This window comes from Hermetia illucens, chromosome 2, assembly GCF_905115235.1.
Source record: "Hermetia illucens chromosome 2, iHerIll2.2.curated.20191125, whole genome shotgun sequence".
NCBI classification, from domain to species: domain Eukaryota; kingdom Metazoa; phylum Arthropoda; class Insecta; order Diptera; family Stratiomyidae; genus Hermetia; species Hermetia illucens.
In genome coordinates, this window is record NC_051850.1 from 64,578,064 (window position 1) to 64,605,710 (window position 27,647).

General features: G+C 41.2%; 1 protein-coding gene across 1 annotated transcript; it reads left to right on the top strand.

Annotated features, from left to right (window-relative positions):
* Positions 1–6,963: 6,963 nt before the first annotated feature.
* On the top strand, positions 6,964–25,172 carry LOC119650283. The gene is made up of 2 exons (XM_038052910.1): positions 6,964–7,236; positions 24,704–25,172. The coding sequence occupies exons 1-2, from the start codon at positions 7,021–7,023 to the stop codon at positions 25,103–25,105; spliced, it is 618 nt and encodes a 205-aa protein (XP_037908838.1). The 5' UTR covers positions 6,964–7,020; the 3' UTR covers positions 25,106–25,172.
* Positions 25,173–27,647: the final 2,475 nt, after the last annotated feature.

The following is a 27,647-nucleotide window of genomic DNA, read 5'->3' on the forward strand; positions in this document are numbered from 1 at the left end:
CCCACAGGACTCCGTATTGGGCCCACTACTGTGGAACATCATGTACAACGATGTACTTAATCTTCCCCTTCCGAAGGAAGCCAGAGTGGTGGGTTTCACTGACGACATAGTACTGGTTGTTGTCGCAAAGCATCTCGAAGATACTGAGTTATACTCAAGCGAGGCAATCAGTGCTGTTAAATGCTAGTTAGAGAGCTCTGGTCTGACAGAAACAGAAGCGGTCCTCATCACGAAGCGCCAGAAAAGAAATCACGCCTGTGTTAGAATCGCGAATCATATTATCACTTCCAAGCCAACCATCAAATACTTGGGGGTGGTGATAGACAGGAACCTCAGCTATAAGCAACACTTACAGTATGTTTGTGATAAATCATCCATTGCCAGTATGGCCCTGGCGAGGATGATGCCGAACGTGGGAGGGCCACGGCATACCTCTAGGTGGCTTATAGCCAGGGTGGTAACGTCAATCATGCTCTATGCGACCCCAGTTTGTGGCGAGGCGTTGCGGATGTCAGTTAACACTAGCAAACTGAATGCAGTCTACAGGAGAACAGCCTTGAGGGTATGCTCTGCCTTCAGGACTGTCTCAGATGATGCAGCATTCATCATCTCTGGCAGGTGAGATGACGAATCTATACCATGCGAAGCCAATATCTCCCTTATTGCAGACGAAGAACGCTGAGAGGGAGAGATCCATAAATAGATGGCAAGAGCGGCGGGAACGCTCGGGAAAGGGTCGGTGGACTCACAGGCTCATTCCTGCCATCAAGGAGTGGTTGGAGAGACGACACGGTGAGATTAATTATAATCTCACCCAGTATCTCACGGGACATGGAGGATATCTCCAATACCTTCACAGGTTTAAATTGGAGACTGTCCAAATTGTGATCGAGTCCCAGAGGACCCAGAGCATGTATTCTTCCACTGTCCGAGATTTGTGGAAGAAAGGAGGAATCTAGAGGAGACTCTAGGAGAGGAGCTGGTACCAAAAAATCTAGTGCCGAAAATGCTAGCACATCAAGAAAATTGGGATGCGGTCAACTCCATGATCGCAACTATTCAAGATAAATTGCAAAAGGCCGAGGAAAGGAGAAAAGTGCGGTCACGTGCGCCGCGTGTAGAAGAAATGGGATTATGCTAGAGTGCGCTGACTCCGCCCCGTGATGTAATACCTTATAGTGGTTCCGCGGGGCAGGGAGGGAGTCGGGGGTGGTTTTAGTGGGTAAAAATCCTACACGCTGGTGTGTCCAGACCAGTGTCTTTTGAAAATTACCACCTCCTCAAAACAAAAAAAAAACAGACAGACAGACGTTGAAGCGATTTTAATAAGGTTTTGTTTTGCAAACAAAACCTTAAAAATGGGCTTGATTTCGTAAAATGAACTGAACTTTCGTCGCCGTCTTCACAGACGAAAACAAATTCAATGTATTATATTTGAATCGGCCGGTAAAAAATATGGAGGAAGCAAAATCGTTTAATGGTCGCAAAAATTAGATTCCTACACTAAAACTTAGAGGAGGATGACTGCCGGTATGGGGTTGTCTTAGCGCTAATAAAGTGGTTGACTTGCATTTTTTCGATGGGAATATGGATGGAAAAATAAACTTCGAGAAGGACTAACCGAGCCTTTTCATTTGGTATCCCACATGGTCATATTCTGTGAAAGAATTGTTACCCACTCTTTCGTCACTTTACGGACCCCTTGCTCAGTTGATTTGTTACTTTTGTTATTTTCGTCACATAGTCAATGTAACGAATTGCTTGCATATTTTTTGCTTCAAGTTGCAACTCGCATTATTATTTATTCCCGGTCAATCTCGTTGCATATAACAGGGATTTACTAAATTTCTTGACAATAGGTTCATGTATTTTCAAGTAAACCGGGTGTGTACAACTGACGAACAGACAGGGAGTCGATTTTAATAAGCTTTTGCTTCCCAGAAAACCATAAAAAGGAGATACAACACAGTACAGCAATTATAAACGCAACACGCTGCTGGACATGGTGCTCATAAGATCTTCTTCGCTATCCTCCAATGCGGATAGCGGGGCCAAGATTAAAGTGTACACGGATATGAGAGAATTTAGTATCGAGATAAAAACTAATAACGGTCAACCGGACCAATGTGCGAGGTTAAATAAAAACAGTAGGATTACACTCAATATAGCATTCACCATAAATGGCGGTCGGAGACACGGCAGGCCCTCTCAGGCATCCCCATTAAACTGGCTATGGAATGAGTGATCTGGGATGCTGATTTAAGGGGGTCATCCGGTGTGTTGGAACCGCGGAATCGGTTTTTTTTGGCATCGATCTATTATAGATATAGTTTAGAATATATGGACAAAGTAATTTTTTGCTATTCTGAGTCCTTTGGAAATTAAAGTGTTTAACACGTCCTAAGTCACATTCCAGTTTTATGTCGATCGCCTTAATAAAGCGCGTATTTATCGGTCCAATGACTTTCGAATGACTTCGCGAAAAGGACAAGATTTGAAGCTAAAGCTGTACATGTGTTTCTTTAAGAAACCTAAGGTTTATGGACTAGATTTAGCAGATCAATGACCAGTTAAGATTTTATGGCTAAAAATCACATTCAACTTTTTAAACGTGTTTTTCTCGAAACTGCATATTGAAAATCTGCTGCACCACCCCCCGCCCCCAACAAAATTCTTTGAAATTTTCACTATTTATTCAGAACATATTTCTACGGTCCGTAAACTAGGATACTTGCTATTCATTCAGTCGTTTTTTTTTATTATTCATTAAAGAAGCGCCCTCTAGCGTGGCAGCAGAAAAACACCTTTTTTGGAGATGGGTGTATTAATTGCTCTGTATTTCAATAATGACCTGTGCTATCAAGCTGAAAAAATTACTAGGCATGCTCAAGGTATTAATGAATACATGGTAAACAATTCATATTTGCATCTTTATCCAGTTCTTCACAAAAAATCTCCAAAAAAAGCGAAAAAAAGGCCTTCACGCGGGATGGCCCCCTTAAATGCAAAAGACATTGTGGGAAGTTCAACCCGAGATGATCCAACCGGCTACGATAGTCGCGAAGTTTTTGTGCACGCTAAAGGCAGCAAAACAAAATATATAGTAGAGATGTCAGTGCCGAAAACGAAGGCAACTACAGCATAAAAATATATTGGTCAACTGAAAACAAGAAATATATCAGAGTAAAACTTTAAAATAACTAACTCAGCTATGGTGACGGAATCTGCGCTCGGTTCTTGGCTATCAAGAACCGGTGCCTACAACGACGAGTCTTGGGTTCTTAATAAGAAAAATTGTGGACTTTTAGCCGCATTCGAGAGAAGAATCTTCAGAAAAATTGTTGACCCCCTGCATGAGGTTGGACGATTGCATATTCTATATAAGGACGAAATTCATAAGCGATACAAATACCATCTGGTTGTGGATACAATTCGACTCATTAAGCTGCGGTGGGTGAATCGCTTAATCTGTATCGGTGAGAACGATCTAGCCCGGAAAGTCTATAAGAACAATATCTATCGTTGAAAAATTTGATGTAGTAAACCTTGCCTGGGATGGATTGAACAATGGCGTAGGCCAGGATGCCAGACAGCCTTTTCGGGATATCGAATTAGTGGATCTTGGCCCAAACCGGGGTATCTATATTTTTTTACTAAGACAGTCCTTAATCGGGTACCAGCTGTTGCCCCGTTGGTTACGATGATGTCGGCATCCCATCTGGTTCGTACCCAGCACAGATGTTTTGGGCATGAGACGAGTGTCAGCGACTTTTGCTTGATTTTCATCAGAAGAATCGTTGCGTTAGCATCGCTCAGGAGCTACTCAATGACATCACTGACGATTTTGATTAATTCAAAAGGTTCATAACTGCGGATTATGCCCTGTGCGACTTTTTCTTGTTTGCAAAGCTAAAGATAACCATGAAGAGAAATTTGCAACGATTTAGGTGATACACACTGCCCCCGCGAAGACTACGCGTTGGGTTGGAGAAATCGATTTTTTTTTGCATGAATTGTATCTATATATAGTGGAGAATATGTGGGAAAAGGGATTTTCCGATATTCCGAGTCCCTTCAGAAATTACAGTGTTAAACAGGTAAGGAGTTTGCAGCCGCGGCTAGAGTACTCGATGAGAAAGAGCATCGAATCTTTTTTAACCTGTTAGTTTTTTACCTGAGCCTTATAAATTCGAACACAGGAATAAATATAAAAAAATGGAAAACCAATCAATTGTCTAAACTTATTTGCTGTTTGGAATAAAAAGGATAATCCAGTATAGAGTGAGCACTGAAAGGCTTTCAAGCTATACTCAGTTATATTATATTTTGTTGTAAGTATTGTGCTGTTTGTGTGTTCAATGATTTTTTTAAATGGATCGTACGAAGGGAGATCACTTTAACGTTCAACGTCATGCTCGCACCAGAAAACGAGTATTTCATGGGAATCGATACTTAGCAGAGAAGAAAAAGGACTTCGCATCAACATCAGGAAAGAAACTTTTAGCAAGCATGAACATGGATGTTCCAATTGCGACGAGTTTTGTATATTGTATATTGGAAATTGGTCGGAGTTTTCTCCTGTATTTCTGCAAATTTCTGCAAATAATAAAATGCGTAGGACATGTCGAGAAAAGAATGGGAACGCGGCTTAGAAATGCAAAGAAGAATCACAAAGGCATTGGTGGAGAAGGGGCTGGAAAATTTACTGATAAGGTTGTTAACGACCTCACTACATTTTTTGGGCTAGCTATGCGTCGACACGCAAATTCGATAGAAGGAATGAAGCAAGAAATTTGGACAACTTTCTTCCATAAATGTTCTACAGACGAAAATCCTCAGCATCAAAATTGTGCAGCAGGCGAGAACAGTTGGTGCAAATGGCGCAAAGTGGAAGCTAAAGGAGAACTGGATAGTTTCCACCACGAGGAGGCACCTTTGACTGAAGAAGTTCAAACAGTCATCAAACCAATCCACGAAGATTTGTCACGAGATGATCTCTTGAACAGATGTTTAGGAGCAGAGACCCAGAATAACAATGAGTCGTTAAATGCATTGATCTGGACTTTCGCTCCTAATCACCTTCAATCTGGGGCCAAGGTCGTAGAAATAGCCACTTTCCTGGCTGTAATTATTTTCAACGAAGGATTCAATGGCATTCTGAAAATCCTAATGACAATGGGAGGTCAAGTTCGTCACATATGTCAAGTTTATGTCGACCGCCGTAATGAAGCGCGAATTCGACGGTCCAAACGACGATCGACTAACCTCGCTAAAAGAGCTAGAATTAAAACCAGAGAGCAAGAATCGGCCTACAAGACTTTTTTGAAGAAACGGAGGGTGCTCTTTATGGACCAGGTATAGCAGATTAATGGTGAGTTAACATTGTTAACATTGATAATCACATTCAAATTTTCAAATGGGTTTTTCTCGAAACTGCATCTTGAAAATCGGCTGCCACCATAGCTCAAAATCTATCCAACCAAATTCTTTGAAATTTTCACGACTTCTTTAATACATATTTCTACGGTCCGCAAACTAGGATAATTGCTATCAGACGGGTAGTTTTTTTTTATTCATAAAAAAAGCCATAAAAGAACACCAAAATCCAAAAATTAAATTTAAAAGCCCACCAAAAATTTAGCTTTTAATATTTTCTAATTATCCTAGTTTGCGGACCGTGAAATATTGTCCACATAAAAATGCCGTTTAGTTTTTTTTTCCTCAGATGAACACAGCGCCCTCCAGCGTGGCAGCAGAAAAACGCCTTTTTTTGGAGATGGGTGCATAAATTGACACGTATTCCAAAAATTTATCACATATAGTAGAGATATCAATAAACATATGGTGAAAAAAATAACGTTTCTATCTTTATCCAGTCCTCCAAAATAATTTTTCAAAGAAAGGCAAAAAAAAACGGCCTTCACACGGGATTAAGGATTGGAAGCGCTGCTTGCACAGGCCTGAGGTAATAAGGGAAGGGAGGACTATTTTTATTACATCCGAAATTTTCTGAGATATCTGAAATATAGGCACACAACAAAGAAAAGTGATTATAGAAGGGCCCGGATAAATTTCACGTCTGTCCCGGATTTCCCTTTTTGGCGAGCAAACGAGTTGATTCCGCGTAATGTAGCTTTATGGCGATCCATTAGCACGGTGCAGACACAAATTGAAGCTTCCTAGTACCGACAATGCTTCTAACCGTTATACCACATGCAAAGTTAGCTGAAATATTTTTCAGTATCTAAACCGCTGTTTTTATAAAAATTAAGTTGTTAGGTTCAAGGCGGACTCATAAAATGGCGTTTATCACGATTTGACAGCTTGCAACATCCTTGCAACAAATGTTTGATGACTGGAAATGATCGATGTGGGTGATGGGATATTCCACGACTGCCCTGACTTGTTTCTTATTCAGTGCAGTGAAATGAATCATTCAGCGATTTAAATTTACCTAAACAACATCTCTTATATCTATTGTTGCGTATTGCAATGAATCAACACTATCCTCGCAAAATACATTTGAATTCTCAATGTCAACGTTTCAATGGATTTGAAAGTTTTCCCGAAAAGTTAAATGCAGAGAAGAGAATTCGAGAAGAACTTCCCAAACACTGACATAACCTCACGCTGTACGTTTTATTGGAATTTGACTAAACATCTAAGATAAAAAACAAATAAATTTAATTTGCGTGAATAGAAAACTTCCTATGATTTTTCGTCTCAATGGCGATGGCCGGATATCGGTGAACGACTTCCTCGGTTTATAACTAATTATAATATAATTTAATTTGTTAGTAAATGTCTATATTTATTTGTTTAGTAAATGTCCATATTTATCGAGATAGACAGTGATTCGAGGAAAAAAGTTTCATTATTTTTTTATCTGTCTGAATTCTTATCCGTTAATGCTTTAATGTTTCATTGTGCTACCTCAGTAGATTTTGATATAAATACACAACTATTCGTAAAAATCAGCACAGTCAAAACGATTTGCAATAGCAGGTACACAGAAACAAAATGAAAATCATTTTATTTACAATTGGATTTATTGGTGCTGCTGCATCAGTTTACATTTCACCAGAAGGATTCGGTGCTTCAGGATTCGGAGGGTACGGCGCACCCATCGTTAAGGGTTTCAAACCGAAGGCCCTCGGTGGCTATCTGCCTATCGGTGCTCCAGTTGCACCCATTGTAAAAACATTCCAACCTAAAATTATCGGAGGTTATCAACCCCATGTTGATGTTGGTTACGGCGGCCCATTAGCCGGAGGACCCATTCTTAAGACGTTCCAACCGAAGATAATTGGCGAACCCCAAGCTGTACCTTTGTCTGTGAAAGCTCCTGTTATCGTCGCTCCCTTCGCAAAGGTTGTAAAAGTTAAGAAATTCCAATCAGTGGCCAGTGGTTATGGAGGCTACGGTGGTTATGAAGCTCCATCTGTGGATAAATTTCAACAAAAATTAGTTGGAGGTTACCAAGACCCATTGTCCGTGGGGGCTCCAGTTGACTACTCTGGTAAAAGCTTTGGAGGTGGTGCAGGTTTTGGATATAAGGAACTCCAAGGGGGATTTTCTGGAGAAGGCTTCGGTTATGATTCGTGGAAGAAAAAGAAAGTTTTCGCCTATTAATTTGTAATGTGTAATGTGATGTAAATGAATGAAATTATCCTAATAAATGAAATAAGTACATATTCCTTATGTTTGACATACACTAGGTTTTAATTTCCATAGAGAAACGAGAATAATATATAGCATAAATCCATACATACAAGGAGGCGCAGTAAGCAAACCACATCTATGTGTCTATGAATTCTTATAATGTTTTTCAACTCCCCCCAGGGAGTTTCCGACAAGTTTGCTGTCTTCCTCGCGTGTTTGGTACATTATTTTGTTTCGTTTATACGTGAGCAGCCAGCCTCATGCTAAATCTGCCTGTGTACGGGCACTCGAGGGTTAATTTTCACTTCGTGCTATAAAATAACCTTAGGGTTAATCATGAACAACCATGGGGGCAGAGCTATTCCATAACTAAGGAAAGAGATGAATCTGACCGGGTAGGTGAAATACAGATCCACTAAACTGCACCCTGGAAATATCGAAGCGTGTATCTGTGCTTGTCAGGCTTGGTAATACGTAGGAGAGGGGATCCCTTTTGACATTTTCTCTTTGCTCCTCGCATATCAGTAAGAAAATTTCCAAGATTTTTTTTTTCATCTTATACGATGAACTTCCTATGCACGTTTTTTAATTCATGCATAGCTGAAAATACAAAATATTCCTTTATATAGTTCCAAACTCCAAGATATACTTAGGTACATATTACACATGCGGCCCACAGTTCACGTGAGTTCACTTAATATGATGATGATGACGACAAAAACTTCTTAGAGTGCTAGAAATTCACATAAAATTGAAAATATTCACTTTCTACAGCTTTGTCATTAATAACTGGATTCCAGGCAACCTATTTATGTGTGTAAAGATGTATTTTGAGATCCAATTTTTTTCAGATTTTTCAACTGGATAGGCTCTGGCAACGAGATCATGTTCATTTTTTGAGACTCACATTTTGGGTCCTCATTTCCCTACGTTTCATGTAATGCGAAAAACAGGACCACCACACAGCCACATTCTGAGCACAGCCCTTCTCGCATGTATAGTGAGCGCACCCATAAACTCAAAATAAAATGATGAAGCTTCCTAAATACACATAAATAAATTTATAGAGTCATACGAATGACCCACTGATTAGAGCGCTAGGCTTTCGTACAAAAGGTCGCGGTGATGGCAGTGGGATTTCTATCGTGACTGGAGGTTGGATATCAGCCGACTCAGACGTGAATGGGTACCTGAGTCAAACCAGTGTAATAATCACGGGTGAGCCCAATGTTAACCATATTGCCTCCTACAGGGTACCGTAATCCTGTTGGGTACCGTTATGGTCTTGAATGAAGCACTCCAACACACTTCAAGGCCCAGACAAAATTGGGTTGTCGCGTTAAAGAGTATTATAAAAAACAAGTTCTCATCAAATTTCGTGACAATAGGTTCAGCCGTTTTCGAGTAAGTCGAGTGGCACATAGATAAACATTGAACCGATTTTAACAAGGCTTGATTTCGCAGGAAACCTTATAAAAACTACCGTGTTATGGAGCAGAAAAGTTCGTGAGTGCCGCAATCGAGAGGTTAGATCCGCAATGAATGGTTTCCTTAATCAATGTTCGGTCTGTCTCAGATCTTACTGAGGCGTGGCTTTTGGTCACCTTCCTACATCAACAGCTTTCGGTCGTAATGATTGAAGATCAATACAATAACCAGAATTAAAAAGAAAATAAGAAAATATTATCGATTCAATGGTAAGAGTGCTGGCTACCGAAGCGAAAGGTCGGGCTTCAAATCTCACTGTAGGCAGAGGGATTCATATCCTGACGGGATGTTGGATATTGATTATGCTGTGAATGAGTACCTAAGTAACATGAGGATAATAATCACAATCAATGTTAAAGTCTTACCTCAAGAAATAATAATAATAATAAGCTACAGGTGTTGTACCTAAATCCCTCAGGGCTTCCCCTGATGTCCTGGAACTTTCGTACAGGCTGATTCAAACCATGCAGAAGTACACCATTCTGTATAGCGGCTCGATGTTGCGGGGAGTACTTGATGGATTCTCCCATTGACCTACGACCGGCCACTACCAACAGCGCCCTTTTAGTTTTTAAGGAGGCAGGATCGTCCGAGCCTAAATGCTTGGCACTTAGTGCTGCTATTAAATAAAATTCGGCATCTGCCGAGGTTGTGATAACTCGGAATAATAATAATCGTTGGCGAAACAATCCATAGTGAATCAGGGCCTTGAAGTGTGTTCGAGCACTTCATTCAAGACTGTAACGGTATACTACAGGATTACAGTGACCTGTGGTCGGCATTGCGGTCGCCCGAGATTATATAACTCAGGTACTCGTTCACAGCTGAGTCGACTGGTATCCGCGAGTTAAAGTCTCAGAGGAATTTGAGGTCAAAAGCGAAGTCCACCGGGGTTGCATCTTGGCACCAATATTATTTCTTCATATTATCAGTGGCCGAACTGGATGTTTCCCGGCCCATTAGCAGCGTTAGATCCGCTTTCGCTGCCTTATCTTAACGCTGTTATCCCAAGATCAAATTGAAACTGTTCCGTGCTAGTGTTCTTGCCGGGATGCTAAATAGGAGCAGACCATGGAAAGTAACCACCACTGTTACTCGAAGGCTTCATGCCTTCGTCTGCAGAGTATCATCCAAGTATGAGAGCTTGATGCCACAACATCTGGTTAGGTATAAAATATAAATCCATAAAATGAGGAGAAGTGGAAACTTGAGGCCGGTATAAATAACCGAAGTAACTCTTCTGAATTGGTGACATATGCTGATTCAAAATGTCGCGCACTCTACCAAAGTAAAATCTCGGAGAATTTTGAGGTCTAAAGCGGAGACCGGCTTCTTCTTGTTATTGGTGAAATTCTTCTTGCTGCGTTGTTCAGAGGATATGGAGGAATTCAATGGATGATGACATCTTCACTGAAACACTTCGATTACACTAATGACATCTGTTTGCTCCCCCATCCCGCCGAGAGGCGAGTAGAGTTGGACTGAAGGTAAAAACCAACAAAATCAAGGTTCTCAGTCTGATGGCTCATCGCACTTTGCCTATCTGCATTAATGGGCAGAGTATTGTTGTTATATGGTTTTTCCGAACAGCGACCCGACGCATTAGCAACGCTAGATCCGCGTTCGCTGCCCTGTGTAAATTTGAAAATGCAGTGACCTCAACACTTAGGTTAAGTTGAGACTGAACTCCACTGTTACTAAAAAGCTCTAAGCTTTCGTCAATACTTGTCTGTGTTATATCATCGGAGTGCGCTGACCTGAAACTACCTCTAACCAAGAAGTTGATTGGCGTACAGGTCTGCTATTCGTACACACTGTGATCGGAAGATGGAAGTCGTTATGGACAGGCCATACATTCAGGAGGGGCGGAAATTGGAATCCACTCTTTTAAGATGGCCGACGAGTGGGTACTTGGCGCGAACAGTAAAGGACGAGCGTGAGCTTTTCGGGCAGCCGTGGGGGGAGCTGAAGGGCATTTCAGGTTACCGCGGGCTATGGCGCGTAAGTATGGTTGACGCGTTATACTCCACCAGGGCGTGAAGGGAGTGTGTTCGACTTGAGGTGACTACGGGAACTGATGCCCAAAAGGTCGAGGGAGCAGAACCGACGACAGCTGCTAACAGTTTTAGTTCTGACCGAACACACTTCTTGATTCGGGATGAATTCCAAGGAGCATGAATAGAATTTTTGGAAGTGGATCCTTTGCATAGACCAAGTATTTCCAGGTTGTATGCATCCTCATCAACTCCGGGAAGTCTATCTCAAATCAATGATGAGATTGCTTCTGAACTGTCTGCTGATATGTTGCTACTGGAACTACGATCTGATTCATTGCAGCAGGACATTGCTGGGCTGACTCGAATCAGACCTGCCAATGTCACTAGATGGGTGAAGAATAAATTGCAGGGAACTATACAATCCCCAATGAGACATTCACAGTTGAATTTCTGGGCACACTAGAGCACAAACTTTCTGCTGGTTGCGGCGGTATAGTGAAAGTCCCTCTAGACATGTTTGTAAGGCAAGGTACGTGATTGACCAGCGCAGTTTTTTCAGATCTTTCAATGAACTCAACAGTCTTTGGTAATGAAAATGAACGAATATTGCGGGGGTGATTCCGTCTAGCATTCTGAGTGGACAACCGTTGAAGGCACCCGGATGCCTCTGTGCCCGGTATGAATTTGCGCAAGTTAGCGAAGAGGACGTTTGACGAACCATAAACAGGGCGAAAACCTGGAAGGGTCCTGGTCTGGATCAACTGCAATGCACATAGTCACTACGGGGACTACAAAAATTTTCCCTAAAAAGGACACAGGAGTTAGTTAGTAGTTACTTGTCTACCAAGCCTTTACCAGTTCCTAATGCCAATTATTAGTTGAAGGGCCAATGCCCACTTCGAAGCCAACTACATTTTGTCCGAGGAGCAGAAACGCTGTCGAGTTGAATCAAGGAGTTGCAAAGAGGCACTCATTAACGACTCGGTAGTTGTAATGCAGGCAGCTGATGATCGAATAAATCTCCATTGTTTCTATATCGATTACGCCGAGGCTGTTCCCGCACACTTAGGAAATCAATGTCCTACATTTGCATTGATCTGAATCTAATAATGTTTTTGGCGGCAGACAGACCTCAGAGTCCGCCTGCATACGGAGAGGCATCTTCCATGGGGATACTTTGAATCCTCTTCAGTTCTATATGACACTTCATGGCTATTGAATGATGCTGGAGGGCATGGTTTGGCAATAAAAAATGACCTACCTGCTAACTGCTAACTGACGTATTTGATGTATTTGGATGATATTAAGTTGTACGCTGGTACTGATGATCATCTCAAAAGTCAATACTGGTCATGATCTAGATAAGTGTTGAATCCATGCTATCCGCAAAGGTTATCACGAGCGTCCAATTCCAAGCAGCGACGGAGGCAGACTTCTACAAAGACCAAAGAATTCCGCAAAGAGTCCATGCTCGAGTTGGTGATTTGGATGATAAAACTGGCACGCTGAATATATTCCCTATCCCTCGCTGTTTAATGAATTCGGAATATAGCCGTGCGCGAGCTCTTAGTTGACAAGGCGGGTGATTGCCTTGATGCTGCGGAGAAGAAAAAGTGAACTGTGAGCCACTAGCTGCCGAAATCAGGCAGGCAGACAGTTATTGTTCCTAAACCCCTTACGGTTTCCTTTCATGTCCTGAGACTTTCACACAGTTTGGTTCGAACCATGTAAAAATACACCAATTTGGAAGCGTGTTCAATGATGCTGGTGTCTCCCGACGGATTCTATCATTGTTTGAAATAATGAAGAACTTGTTTTTTATTTTTCGCTGGGGTAGATATTTATTCTTGCAAATTCCGATGTTTCGGGAACCACTTGTTCCCTTCATTGATCTCGTAGCGGTCATTACTACAAAAACCTCCTTATTCCCCCGTTAGTGGCCGTGTTAGGTAACATCTCACATCTGCCGAGATTGTTATCAAAAGAGAAGTGTAAAAATTTAAATCATAGAAAGGTCTCAGTTTAGCACTAGTTGGAAATGACCGGAGGGCGAAGGTTACAGAATGGAGAAATTTGACAAAAAATGTGGGTTGAGCCCCAAAATACTCTTTATTACAATATCTGCTGTTTTGTAAACTCACTATTAACTGGGGGAAAGGGTTCTAGTTCGTGCTAGATTCGCAAAATCCTGTTATAATATAGTATTAAATATGGGGCACCATAGTGGAAAGTTTAGTGCAAGTCTTACTATTATGAATAGAGTTGTAGCAGGTCGAAATTATTTTGTTTCGATAAAGTTGCCGCTCATTCTAAGATATTAAATGCCACTCTCATATCAAATTTTATATTGAGCGTAGTCAACGCATACACGCTACGAGATAAATACAAATTGAATCATGGTGTACCCAAGCATTCCTACATAAAAACCCATGATACCTCAAACGCCGGACTTCCGGTTTTCAATTTGTTCTATTTTTTCGTTTAATTTTTTTGATGGTAGATTTTCATTGTAGCTAGATGCAGTAGTCATCAAATGATTGATTTTATAGTGATTTTTATGAAATAGTTGTCTAGCCACATGTACAGGCTGTTACGATAGTAAAAATGTGCATAGGTCACACACTTTCGTATAGTAAATCGAGAATATGTTTTAGTTCTCTTTTATAATGTCTTTAGAAACCTTGTTGAAGGTCTTTCCGAGATTTGTTCGTCTCTGCACAAATCTTTGTGTATCTCTAAACACTTCTAAATTATCAATGGCACTTTTCAATAGACTTGAAACTCTTTCTTTAAAGTTCAACTCAGAAAACCGAATTCCAGAAGAACTTCTCAGAGAACGAACAAACGTAACCTCACGCATTACGCTATATTGGAATCTGACTAAACGTTTAAGATAAAAAACAGATAAATTTAGTTTGCCAATTTGTAAATCGGCAACTCCCTACAACATTTCGTCTCAATATCGAATGTCGGATATCAATGAACGACTTTTTCCGTTTTTATGTTAACTAATTATAATCTATCAAACTAAAAGGTAGTAAATGTAGGTTCGAAAACACTCAGATTTTTTTTTATTTGTCTGAATTCCTACCCTTTTTATTTGATTTTTTCACGTTTTATAGTACTTTAGTATACTTTTATATAAATATACGATCAATACAAAGATCTGCACAGTTCAAAGAAATTTGCCGAAGCAGATACTAAGAAGCAAAATGAAAAGCATTATCTTTGTGATTGGTTTTATTGGTGCTGCTGCATCAGCTTACATTTCGCCAGAAGGTTTCGGTGGTCCAGCCCTTGGAGGGTACGGCGCACCCATCGTTAAGTCTTTCAAACCCAAGATTATCGGTGGCTATCTCCCTCTCAGTGCTCCGGGTGTGCCCGTCGTCAAGACGTTTCAACCTAAAATTACCGGGGGTTATCAACCCTATGGTGATGTTAGTTACGGAGGGCCCATTGTTAAGACATTCCAACCAAAAATAATTGGCGGTTATCAACCCCAAGCTGTACCATTGTCTGTGAAAGCTCCTGTTGTCGTCGCTCCCTTCGCAAAAGTCGTAAAAGTTAAGAAATTCCAACCAGTGGCTAGTGGTTATGGAAGTTTTGGTGGTTATGAAGGTCTTTCTGCAGATAAATTTCAACAAAAGTTAGTTGGAGGTTACACTGACTCATTGTCCGTCGGCGCTCCAGTTGACTACTCTGCTAAAGGCTTTGGAAGTGGCGCAGGTTTTGGATACAAGGAACTCCAAGGGGGATTTTCTGGAGAAGGCTTCGGTTATGACTCCTGGAAGAAAAAGAAAGTTTTTGCCTATTAATTTGTAATGTGAAATGTAATGTAAATGAATGAAATCGTCCTAATAAATGAAATAAATACATATTCCTTATATTTGACATACAGTTGTTTCTAATTTTCATAATTGGAGAAACGAGAATAATATATGGCATAAATTTATGCATTCAAAAATGTTCCTTATATTTGAAATTCAGTTGGTTTCAATTCCTATAAATCCATACATATAAGGAGGCGTTGCTCGTCAACCACATCTATTTGCATACAAGTTCTGATAATTTTTCTCAACTCTTGAAGGGCTTTCCGACAAGTTTGCAGTCTTCCTCACGTGTTCTGGCAACTATATGGCAACCCAACAATTCGGTAATATAATTTTGTTTCGTTTATACCTAAGCAGCTTCCTGATAAAAATAGGTTTGGATGGGACACCCCCTTTAAACTCTACGTAGAACGTAGAGTTTACGTACGTGTCCACGTATCCACTTCGGATACGGATTGATTAGAAAAGCACAATTAGAGCTCCACCGCGACTGGGACAGCGCCATTATTTTATACTGAGTTCAGGCTCAACATTCGTACCAGTGGATGCGAGGGCTATCCAACAACTTTGTTTCAACTAAGGGTCACGGCTTCTGAGTTGTGCAGCGCAACCACACGTTTGAGCCCACGAGTCACCGGGCCGAGAGTACATCCCCAAGAATCCTCCTGGAATATGTACTCTCAGAAGGCATCCCGGTTCCCATGGTACCAGGTAAGTCAAGTTTCGTGGTAAGAGCCATTTCAAATGAGTCCATTGCCGACTCAGGTCTGATCGCCCTCGAGTACATGAGGACGGACAGAGAGACAAACCAATTTTGTTTCACACAAAACCTTAAAAATCTGAAAAAGCAACACTAAGGTCTTCCCAATTGACCCGCCGTTTATTTGAGTTCACTTTATGTGATGATGGTGTCAAAGACGTACTAGAGTACAATAAACTCATAAAATATGCGCACTAATTGTATTTGTTGTCCCTCCACTGGTGTAAGCATTCGGAATTTTGCCGTGGACTAAAACCCATCTGGAAAAAATTCAGGGGCGGATACCGGCTACTATGTACAAATTCCGAATGCATCACCCAAATTCTTCCGTGGAGCGTAGGAATTTGTCTCTTGACATCGGAGGCAGGGATGTGGTTGATGCAAACCACTTTTACTTTTATAGGAAGGAGCGGACATACAGCCGTTGGGAAGGTAGCTCGGGGGTAGACACGATTTAACTTGAAGAATCGATCTATCAATCCTTTAAGTGGGTAAAGTTAGGCCGAGAGCGAATCAATGAATGGAAGTTCAAGACAATATGCGGTTAACAGTCATTTGTCGAAAACACGGCTGTGTACTGGGAGCCCTTTGTTGAAGCGGGGGATTTATGTTAGCCGTCAAGTGGGCATGGTGCCAACCGGGGTAAAAAAAATCTCATAATGAAAGAGCGCGTGGGAAACAACTAATGTAGAATGTGTAGTTTGCAGTCAGAGAAGTTGGAATATTTCACTTCTGGCTGCATTATGATGACGCAGAATTATACACGGACTGTCGTAATGCTGCATGTAATTTGATACATCGCATCCCTCAGCGGAGAGGGGGAGAGCTCGGTGGATTTCCACATTAATCGACTACCGGCCTTTTCCATTGACCGACTACTGGCCTTTTCCATTCTCTTTAAGTAGATAGGATTGTCCGAGTCTAGCTGGTGCGCTCTTACTTCTAGCATTAGATAAATTATGGCATCTGCGATTATTTTTGTAGCTCGGAAATAATTATTATAAAACAGCGTTAGAACCGCTTTTTACGTTTGTGGGGAAAAATACCTTATACAAATTGGTCAATTATTTGTCTCTTTGTTATATGTACTTTTCTGAGAAACGGCTACATCCGTTGACACGAGATTCGGTAGAGAGATTGGACTTGCGATGAATAATATTTTCTACATTGAACTTAAGGGGGTTCATATACAAAAAGGGAGTGTAATTTGATTTTCACAGAATGTGTGGTATATTAAATGAAGTACTTGTAGTACTTTTCGAACCTGGCGTTAATTTTGACATTTTCTGGAAAGGGAGCTGATTGCGATTACCTCAGAAAGAGTAAATAGATAGATAATATACAGTGGACATCACTTTAAGGTTTATACAAAATACCAGATTTTTTTTATGCTAGGTAGCATATGCGATTTTTTTTAGTTCTCCAATCGGAAACCAGTCGAGGAACTGGAAGGTGGACGCTTCAGGTATGAAAGGTTGAGTGTATTACTTTTATAAAGGCATTTTAGTGTGAATGTGTCCGATTAGTACGTAACACGTAATATATGTATACATTATGTGAGAATATTCACTTTCGGGTGATATTTACATCGAAAATCTTGAATTTCCAAAGAAGTGACAAGTTTGACCTATTATAACTTTGTTAGTAACAGTGCGATTTCCACCATATGTAGGATTAAGCTGTATATTATAGCTTAGATTGCTGCAAGATTTCGTGGTGCTAGGTTGAACTTAAGGGGGTTCTGGAGCCAATTACTGAAAATTATTGAAGGGATATCGGTATGGAAGGTATTGATTCTTTTCAGTTTTTTCGGGTGGGCAGTTTCTGAGAATGGCCCTGTTAAATAAATAATCACTTTGGACCCCCCGAACTCCCCGCCATTCCAACAAATGTCAACACTAAGACCAGTTTTGGAAAGTAATAACCGAGACCATTGATTTGATGATGAAACTATATTTGGTGAAAAAAAAATTTACACCCCTCTTTTGCATGTATGAAGGCCTCTCCCCAAATTCGACGTAAAAGAATGTAACTCACTGTATGCGTGGATGTTTACAGTTCCCACCTTTCCACCAAATTTGGTGTCAATTGCTGCTATAGTCTCCAAGAAAAATGCTGCTAACTGACAGACAGACAATAAGCCGATTTTAATAAGGTTTTGTTTTACACAAAAGCATGAAATGTGCAGCTGAAGCCCATAGAATGCTTGTGGAAGTATATGGGGACAATGCCCAAAGGGATAAATCATATCGGGATTGGTTTCGAAGATTCAAGGATGATGATTTTAGCGTTTATGGCAAGACATTTCCTGGACAACCGAAAAAATACTACTACCATCGACCTCAGCATCAACACTAAAGCCATTGTTCGAGGATCCTATTGTATATCTGGTGGGACCAAAAGGGATTTGCGTATTACGAGCTTCGGAAACCTGGTGATTTCATTACGGGCAGTCGGTATAGATTGCAATTAATTCGTTTGACTCAGGTGTGACGAGAAAAAAGGAAAGAATTGAAGAAAAGGCACGGGAAGTCATTCTTTTAAATAACAACGCCCGGCACCATGTCGCAAGCGTCGTGAAAAATTATTTGCCAGCACTCAAGTGGGATAGTTTACCGCATCCACCGCATTCGCCAGACTTGCTCCTTCCAATCACTGGCTATTCAGACGGCTGCAACACGATTTGGGGGATCCCCGGTTCACTTCCTTTGAAGAAGTCGAAAATTAGCTTCAAATTTTGGTCGCTTCCAGCAACGAGAAATTTTTCGCACCATGGAATTCGAAAACTACCTGAGAAATGGGAAAATGTTGCAACCAATGACCAATAATATTTTGATTAATCCAGAAGGTAATCGCTCTATGTCCTTACGTAATCTTTCTGCAGAATATAAATATCGTATTTATAATTGCTTAGCGTCAGCGTATTCTATGAATGTATTTGTATTTGCTGTAACTGAATTTTGTTTGTTATTCAGAGTGAAAAGTGTCTTCATATCCGAAAGGAGAATTTTCAAACAATTTGTTTTAAATCCTGTTTTTTTTTTCAAAACAAACTTTTTCACAGTTGCGGGAGTTCTAACTCAAAAAGGAATAATCGATCATTACGAAATAAAGAGACAGGATTTTTTAAAAAATTATCAAGGATATGAGATCGTATTTTTAGGTCGCTTCTCCCGGAATAATTAGTAAACAAGTCGGGAAAGTGGAAGCTGGGCGTTTCAGGTATGAAAGGTTTTGTTTACTTCTTCTGTGAGTATATTTGAGTATAGAACTATCCTATTTATACGTAGCCCGTTATGTATATGTATGTCTGAGTACCCACTTTAGTGTGATATTGATATTTAGTTGCAGTAAGTTTACACGGTGTAGTCAACTTTGAGCTACTGTAACTTTGTTAGTAATAGTATGATTTTAATCAAACTTCGGGATAATATGCTTCATATTACATTTTATACTACTACCAACTTTTATAACTCTAGGATTATTTTAGTTAGTTTAGTTAATTGATGGGAGCCGCAGCTCCGAGCACTCAGGCCATTATTAGGCCCATTGTACTATTCCCGTAAGTTGCCTATTCAATGGTTTCCCGCCTACGGTGTTCGCAAGCTTTAGTGAATCTTAGAACATTCTCCAGAGGCAGAGAGTGTGCAGATTCTTTATTGAAGAAAACCTTGCCAAGGTGTCTTCGTCTGAGATCTGAGGCAGCTGCATAAAAAGTACAGGCCCGTCTTGTCCTCCTCCTCACATTGGCTGCACACAACCGAAACCACTACCCCAATCTTTTCCATATGGTAGTTTAAGGAGAGGTGTCCCGTCAAAAGCCCTACTAGGGTTTTCATGTCCCACTTGTTAAGGGACAACAAAAATGCTGCTCTAGTGGCCCTAGGCTCCTTCACAAGGATTTTCGCCTACCGGCAAGAGTCCAAATTTCTCCACTCGGTTGCGTGAATCCTTGCAATTTCAGCCTTCAGAGTAGACTTGACAGTAGATGGCCGGATTCCAAGAGCTGGTTCTGGCCCCGCCATTGTGGATCCAGACCCTCGGCGAGCGAGTCTGTCAGCGTCCTCATTACCGGCGATGTTATAGTGCCCCGGCGCCCACATCAGGAATGTTTCGTTCAGTCGGCCAAGTTTCAGCTAACTCTAGGATAAACTCAATTCCCCAAAAATATGTTAATATGCTATGATTACCTTAATTTGAACAGGCATCGATATATAGAGTATTTTGAGTCCTGGGCACCATATAGAGGCAGCTTTATGAATTTTTTCAGATTTTTCGGTTGGTTTCAGAAACTACTTGAATGGGTCCGTTAAAAAAATCATCATTTTCCACCCCTCTCACTCCCCGCCTTTCTAATAAATCTCAAAACTAAGAGATGAATGAGAGAATGAGACCTTTCATTTGATACCCCACATGACTATATTCGGTGAAAAAAATTTAACACCCCCTTTTACATGTATGGGGACTGGATTGGATTGGTGGATTTTATCGTCGTAGTTGTTATCAGTGGTGATTTTCAATCCTAGAAAGGAGAAATTATTAATGGTCTTAAAGTTGTAGTTTCCTATCTTTTATTCTTCTCGTTTGATCATTACGATTTGATATTGTTGGTTGGTTGGTTTTTGGTGCTGACTTTGCCACTATATATTTCGTCTCGCCTTCTTTGATGTGGTGTCCAAGATCTGACACCGCCTGCTCAACCTGGATTGAGCCAGTTTGCCCGTCTCGGGTCGTTTTCTCATGATGTCAATATCGTCAGCATAGGCCAATAGTTGGGTGGACTTAAAGAGGATGGTACCTTCGCATTTACGTCTGCAACACTTTTTGTAGGACCAAGTTAAAGAGGACGAATGATAGGGCATCTCTTTATCTTGAATCGTTGTTTATGTTGGATGATCTCGATAGTGATTCTCCTGCTTTTATCTGACCTAGCTAATTGGTCAGGGACAGCGTAGTCAGTCTCCGGATACCGAATTCTTTTATGGTGTTTTCTATATTACTCTGGCTATCCTATTGTAGTGTACTGTACTACAAGCTATCACAATAATATTACCATGCACTGTAAGCTATCAAATCATAAACATTCATTCCAACCCGCGTTATCATCAAAACAATAAATTACGTAATCGAGTAAACAAAACTTTACAAGATATCATTCCAAGGTACTTGAACTCGATACGACCTAGAAATAAATATTCTAAAAAACGCCAGTGTGAATAAATCACATGCATTGCATTTCTTGCATGCATTTCTAGCTCGAATAAAATGTGTGCATATGGATATGAGTAATGCATATGCACACGGAATGAAATGTGAGATTTGAGAGCACGCGCCTCATGAGAATTATTAGTAAGTGCAGTGTTCGAAGTAATTTGGTGTTGAATTACTTTCGAACCAATTTAGGTCAATATTGTTGTTGGTAGATTTAGAGTTATTTTAGGTTTAAGAAATTGTATAAAAGAGAATGAAAAGATGCAATATACGTTCTTATTGATTCTAACTTTGGGCAGTTTACTTTCTGCATGCCGTATCCTCGCGGCAGGGTATAGAACATAAGATACCAGTAGTAACCACGGCAAGTGTTCAGGGATGAACATATTGCCATTCTATCTGCGGTCTCACCGCTTTGTTAGGTAAGGAACATTAATTTCCTTTTGTTCCTTTTTCACTGTCGAACTCTCTCGCTAGCTCCCTACCAGCATCTGAGGATAACTCAGACGGCTCCATCAACAGCTCTACTACCCTGCAACCTTCAACATTACTAGGCGATCCGACCATCAAACGTTTATTATTACATGGCGATCCTGCCATGCTGGCTAACGTTTATTATTACACTATCATAGGCGACCTTGAAGGCGACGAAAAGATGATACAACTGATGTCCACATTCCAGCAGTTTTCCCATCGCTTGTCGTAGAGAGTAAATCTAATCTGTTGCCAATTTGCCTGGAGTGAAGCCTCTTTGGTATGGGCCAATGATGTTCTGGGCGTATGGGGCTATCCAACCTAGCGAGATAGCGAAGACTTCCTTATAGATACAACTGCTGTTCTGACCTGAGCGGTTAGAGCACAAGGCTGTCGTACGGAAGGCCACGGTTCAAACCTTACTGATGGCAGTGGAATTTACATCGTGATTTGACGTCGATTCAGCTGCAAATGAGTACTTGAGTCAAATAAGGATAGTAATCTCGGGCGAGCATTATGCTGATGGCATTGCCTCCTGCAGGATAATGTAATCCTGCAGTGTACTGTTACGGTCTTCAATGAAGTGCTTCAACACACTTTAAGGCCGTGATCCAATTGGATTGTTGCAGCAACGGTTATTATTATTATAATTGCTGCACTGCGTGATATCCCGCTTTTTATGTAGGCGTCAGAAATTGATTCGCTATCCCGTACCTTGAGCATCAGTTGAAGAACCGCTTGGTGTAGGTGCTCGTCTCCATATTCGACCTTCTTTAAAAATGCAACATTACCCGGTATGCGGCAGCCTTCCGTTCCATTGCTAGCTTATATTCATCATCGCACTAGCCGTTTCGACTTTTTTGCAGCAATGATAACGCTTTTCAGGCATTTCTTGATGCTTCATCTCCAGGATCTCTGTTGACTGCGGTTATTGCGGCATCCATTCCTGTAAAGGACTGTGCTGTGTACGGCTTCAGTGTTAACTCTTACCTGATTGTCAGCGGGATTCTAGGTGGTTTCGTTTCGCGAGACCGGGGTACCATGCCAACGAGATAGGGATCCGAGTCTATATTGGCCCCCTATGTGTTCTGAGATTCATGAAAACGAAGAGGTGGCGGCGTGCAATGAGCACGTGGTCAATTTGGTTGAAAGTGGTCCCGCCTGGAGAGGACCAGATATATTTGTCGACCGCTTTCCGCGCAAACCAGGTACTTCCAACAACTATTTCTTTTGACAGCGCTAATTGAATAATCCACAGTCCGTTATCATTGGTATCCTTGTATAAGCTATGGGAGCCGACGTATCGTTTGAATACGGGTTCCGTCCCTAGGTGACTGTTAGAATCCCAAATATAATTTTGATATCATACCTTCTATTTTTTGGCTGACTAAAAAGCAGATGATCTACTGGATGGTCCACAATAATATATGGTGTAGGGGCTCTTCTCCACGAAACTGGTTCCTGTCCAACGCATCTCCTGCAAAGCTGTTAAATCAACTCTACATATCGTATCAGGTATCGGCTAGCTGTTTAGTAACTCTTTCTATGTACAGGGAGCGCACGTCGCATGAGAAAATGCGCAAACCGTTATTCCGGTTACGTTACCGGGTTCGTCATTGTGTTGTCATTCCAGTCCGAAGCGTCTGTTAGGGCTTCGTAACAAGTTGCTTTCCGTGTAGGGGTGTCAGCCCTACCCAACCATCAACTTGGAGGACCAGTTGGTATAATTTTTCCTGTTTTTAGGCTCGGGAGACTCGCCTTCATCCTTCTCCGTCTGCAGCTTTTCTATAAGAAAGAGCTCCCAGCGGTCACCACGTTGAGGTGGAGATGGGGTTTGGTAGTAGAGCTGTTGGTGTTAGTTCAGCAGACGTTCCCAGGTTTTATGCTTGTTCGCGTTTCGCTCTGGGACCCATACTACCCTTTGACCACCACCGACGAACTTCAGCGGACTTAAAAGTAGTCAAAATATGGCTAATGTAATGTTCAAATTTGATTGAATTTCAATTAATTTCTACCAATAAAAAAATTTAAGAAAAAATAAACCCTTTAATGTTTCCCCCTTTATATTCATCCTAGATCCATAAAAGTCTGTAATAAAATACGTTTCAATATGGAGTACGACACTGGGAACAATTTGGTGGATATCCAATTATTATCGATGAAACTATCGTAAGCCATAATTATGCATTTACCCTGAAATTACCCGCTTCTTATAAGAGATAAAGTGTTAGTATCACATGGCATTTAATATTGGGCGTGTGCACAACACATATTCCCTACAAATTACTTGTAAATGCGTCCATTTTTCGATTTGTTTTATTTTTTCATCTAATTCATTAAACCTTTTGCTGATCGGCGTATAGTCAAACAATGTCCATTATTTGTTTTTGTTTTCTTGACTCAGAATTTGTTTGTCTAAAAAAATTAGTTAATTTAGTTGTGAGTATACATTCGTACATACACAACATATTTATTTTGTAGGTTCTTCATAATGTCCTTACAACCTTTATTAAAAGAGTTTTCGAAATTGATTCTTTTCAAGGCAATTCTTCTTATATATCTATCTTGTTGTGTACTACAGTGAATTATCACAATATCGTCGCAGATACATTTAAGCCCTCACTGATGTTTCAATGCAAATGAAATTCGTCCGACAAAATTCAATGAAATGCAAAGCGAGTTTGAGAAGAACTTCCCAGAGAACGAACAAACGTAACCTCACGCTGTACGCTTTATTGGAATCTGACGAAAGATCTAAGATATAAGGTTAAAGAAAAAAGAGATAAATTTAGTTTCCTAATTTGTGAATAAAAAACTTCCCATAACTTTTCGTCTCAATGTCGAATGTCGGATATCAGTGAACGATTTCTTCAGTTTATAACTAATAATAACTTAATTTGTTAGTGAAAAGAGGCTTCAAGATTGTTTTTATTTTTTTGAATTTCTACCCGTTTCCACGTGAATTTTTCCCGTTTCACTATACCACCTTCGTCAATTTCTATATAAATATACAACGAATCTTTTTGATCAGCACAGTTCAAAACATTTTGCATAAGGAGATACTCAAGACCAAAATGAAAATCATTTTATTCATAATTGGATTTATTGGTGCTGCTGCATCAGCTTACATAACACCAGAAGGTTTCGGTGCTCCAACCCTTGGAGGGTACGGCCCACCAATCGTTAAGTCTTTCAAACCCAAGATTGTCGGTGGCTATTTGCCACTCAGTGCTCCAGTTGTACCTATCGTAAAGACATTCCAGCCTAAAATTATCGGAGGTTATGGTGATATTGGTTACGGCGGTCCATTAGCAGGAGGACCCGTTGTTAAGACGTTCCAGCCGAAGATAATTAGCGGTTATCAACCCCAAGGTGTACCATTGTCTGTGAAAGCTCCTGTTGTCGTCGCTCCCTTCGCAAAGGTTGTAAAAGTTAAGAAATTCCAACCAGTGGCCAGTGTTTACGGAGGCTATGGCGGATATGAAGTACCTTCTGCAGATAAATTTCAACAAAAGTTAGTTGGAGGTTACCAAGACCCATTGTCCGTGGACGCTCCAGTTGACTACTCTGGCAAAAGCTTTGGAGGTGGCGCAGGTTTTGGATACAAGGAACTCCAAGGCGGATTTTCTGGAGAAGGTTTCGGTTATGATTCGTGGAAGAAAAAAAAAGTGTTTGCCTACTAATTTGTAATGTGTAGTTAAAATGAATGAAAGCATCCTAATGAATAAAATAAACATTTCTTACATTTGACATTCATCTGGTTTTTAATTCTCATTAATGGAGAAAAAACGAGAATAATACGTGGCAATCACGCCACAAAGTTGTATGGTTTTCACAAACATCCATGGGAGACATGGTAAGTTGACTGGGAAGTTTGCAATGTTCCAACAATGTAGCTCTAGGGCTCTGGGCAATTCGGTAGCATTATTTTATTTCAGTTGAATATGATATTCTCCTCAGGGTAGATTCGTACTCATATATTCTGAAGGTTTTCCAATTATTAAAATAGTCCACTCATTAAGGTTTTCAACTCTCGATGATTACATACCTTGTTCTGGAGAGGGAACTCAGTAAGAAAGATCTTCCAGGAAACGGGAGGTAACACCTGAAGCCAAGCGGTAATCAAAACCCCAAGCCAAGCTGTGACTATCGTACCGAGGGCTGAATTGTGACAGGGGTTAAAATTTGACCGTAAACGGTGAACTCTGGATACCAGACGACCCCTAGCTTCAGCTAGCCTTTCCTCGGCAAAAAGGGGCTCTGCTGATATCGACCTACTTTCCTCGATAAAACTGAGGCCAGGGCAGTCAATTATGAGAAAACAAAACAAAACAAAAACCTTTTAAACAAATACAATTAAAGCTCCATTGTGACGATCCAATCCCGAATGAAGGGGCAACCCTAAGCTCATCGATGCAGAACCCGAGTCTAGACTCAGATTCTCCACTTACTCACGTCAGAATCAATCTAATTGGGAACTGTCTACGGACAGCAAACAGCTTTCGGGCAAACCGCCTCCGGGCAAATCGGCTCCGAACAAACCGCCTTCGGGCAAACGGCCTCCGGGAAAATCACATGTGCCAAGGTTGAGGGACAAGGCTAGGGGGAAACCGAAGCGGCAGCGGTCTTTGGACAATCCTAATTTTTCGACAGAAAAGGCAACAGTGTGTGGACTCCGCCAGCAGCTAAGCCTTCATTTGCAATCCAGGCTACCGAAGCCGATGGATGGGCCATGTATGATGACTCTAATCGATCCTGTTACGATACTGAGCAGTGCAAACAGCTTAGGAGGAAATTTCTCAAAGCTGACGGGACCGCATCCTTGCAAGGCATCAAGCTTTGCTTTGAATCGGTAGGAGTATACGGTAAAATGATACGGCTAAACTTTATCGACGAAGACACGAACGAGTGGCTCAGGCAGTACTGCTCCCCCCTTAACGATGTGTGGGGTGCGCGACTAACTCTGAAATGGGTCTCTGAGCTGCCATTGTTAAAAAAGTGCTTCTTCTGGCGTCCAGAAGCAGAGCGGAATGGTGCTGGGGTTCTAGAATGACTTGGTGTACAGAATAACCTCAACACTTCCACCTGGATGCTGCTAGGCAGCAAAACAGGAGAGACAGTCGATAGGCTGGGAACTTTTCTCACTATCGGCGTTCTCGAACTCGATGTTAAGAAGGTTCGGGAAAAATCGGGCTGCCGGCTCTACTACGGGCTAGGGACCGTCACGTTATCAGTGTCGGCTCCTAAAACCATTGAAGGCGACGTGCAGCCCTCGACATCTTCATCTGAAGCGTAGATGAGGTGTCACATTCCCCAAATAAATTTGCAGCATTATAAAACGGCGACTACACTTATCAGTCGTCGGATCAATAACTGCAAGACATTTATATACTTTATACAAGAACCGTGGGTTGTTGGTGGGGTAGTCACGAGCCTAAACTTCAAACATGCTGACCCCGCGCCTGTATGGAAGTCTCAAGAGACTTCCAGGCTAATTTGGTTAACGCTGATGATGATGGCGACATCGGCTAAACTAACATAAAAAGTCAACAGGGAGATAAAGAGATACTATGGTGCTCTCCATATTTCCCTTATGAGGCAGAAAACGTTTCCAGTGGAACATTCATCAGAGCTATCCAATATGTCAAAAGTAGAGGCAAGGGGTTAAAAGCAGGATGTGATGCCGACGCTCACCATAAACAAGACAAGACAACACCAGACAACTGGAGTATCTAGTAGGAAACGATTTACAGATCTTTAATTTGGGTCATCGACATGGCATCCCCCAACATTGCGACTCTGATCGGGGAGTGAACAGTATCAAACGATATTACACTCCCGGATCACAGACGCATTGATTTCGTTATGGGCATGGATCCACCTCTACCCACTCGATTTCGGAATCCGCGGAAGACAGATTGGGCGACGTATAAAATTGTTTTGAGCGGTCGAGCCACGATCCTTGGGAAGCGCATCAAATCCGTTTCTGGAATTGAAAAGACAACCCAGATGATCACAACTAGCATGAGAGAAGCTTTCGAAGAAAGCCGTCTACTCAAGATGCCAAAGAAGGGTAAAACACCATGGTGAAACTCTGATTTGAAAAAAAGCAGAGGAGAATGACAAGGATGCTCCTCAATCGTGTTCTGAAGTGTGATTCAGACGCTAGCGGGAATCACTATAAAGAGGCACAGAAGGCTCTAAAGAAGAGCATAAGATCGGCTA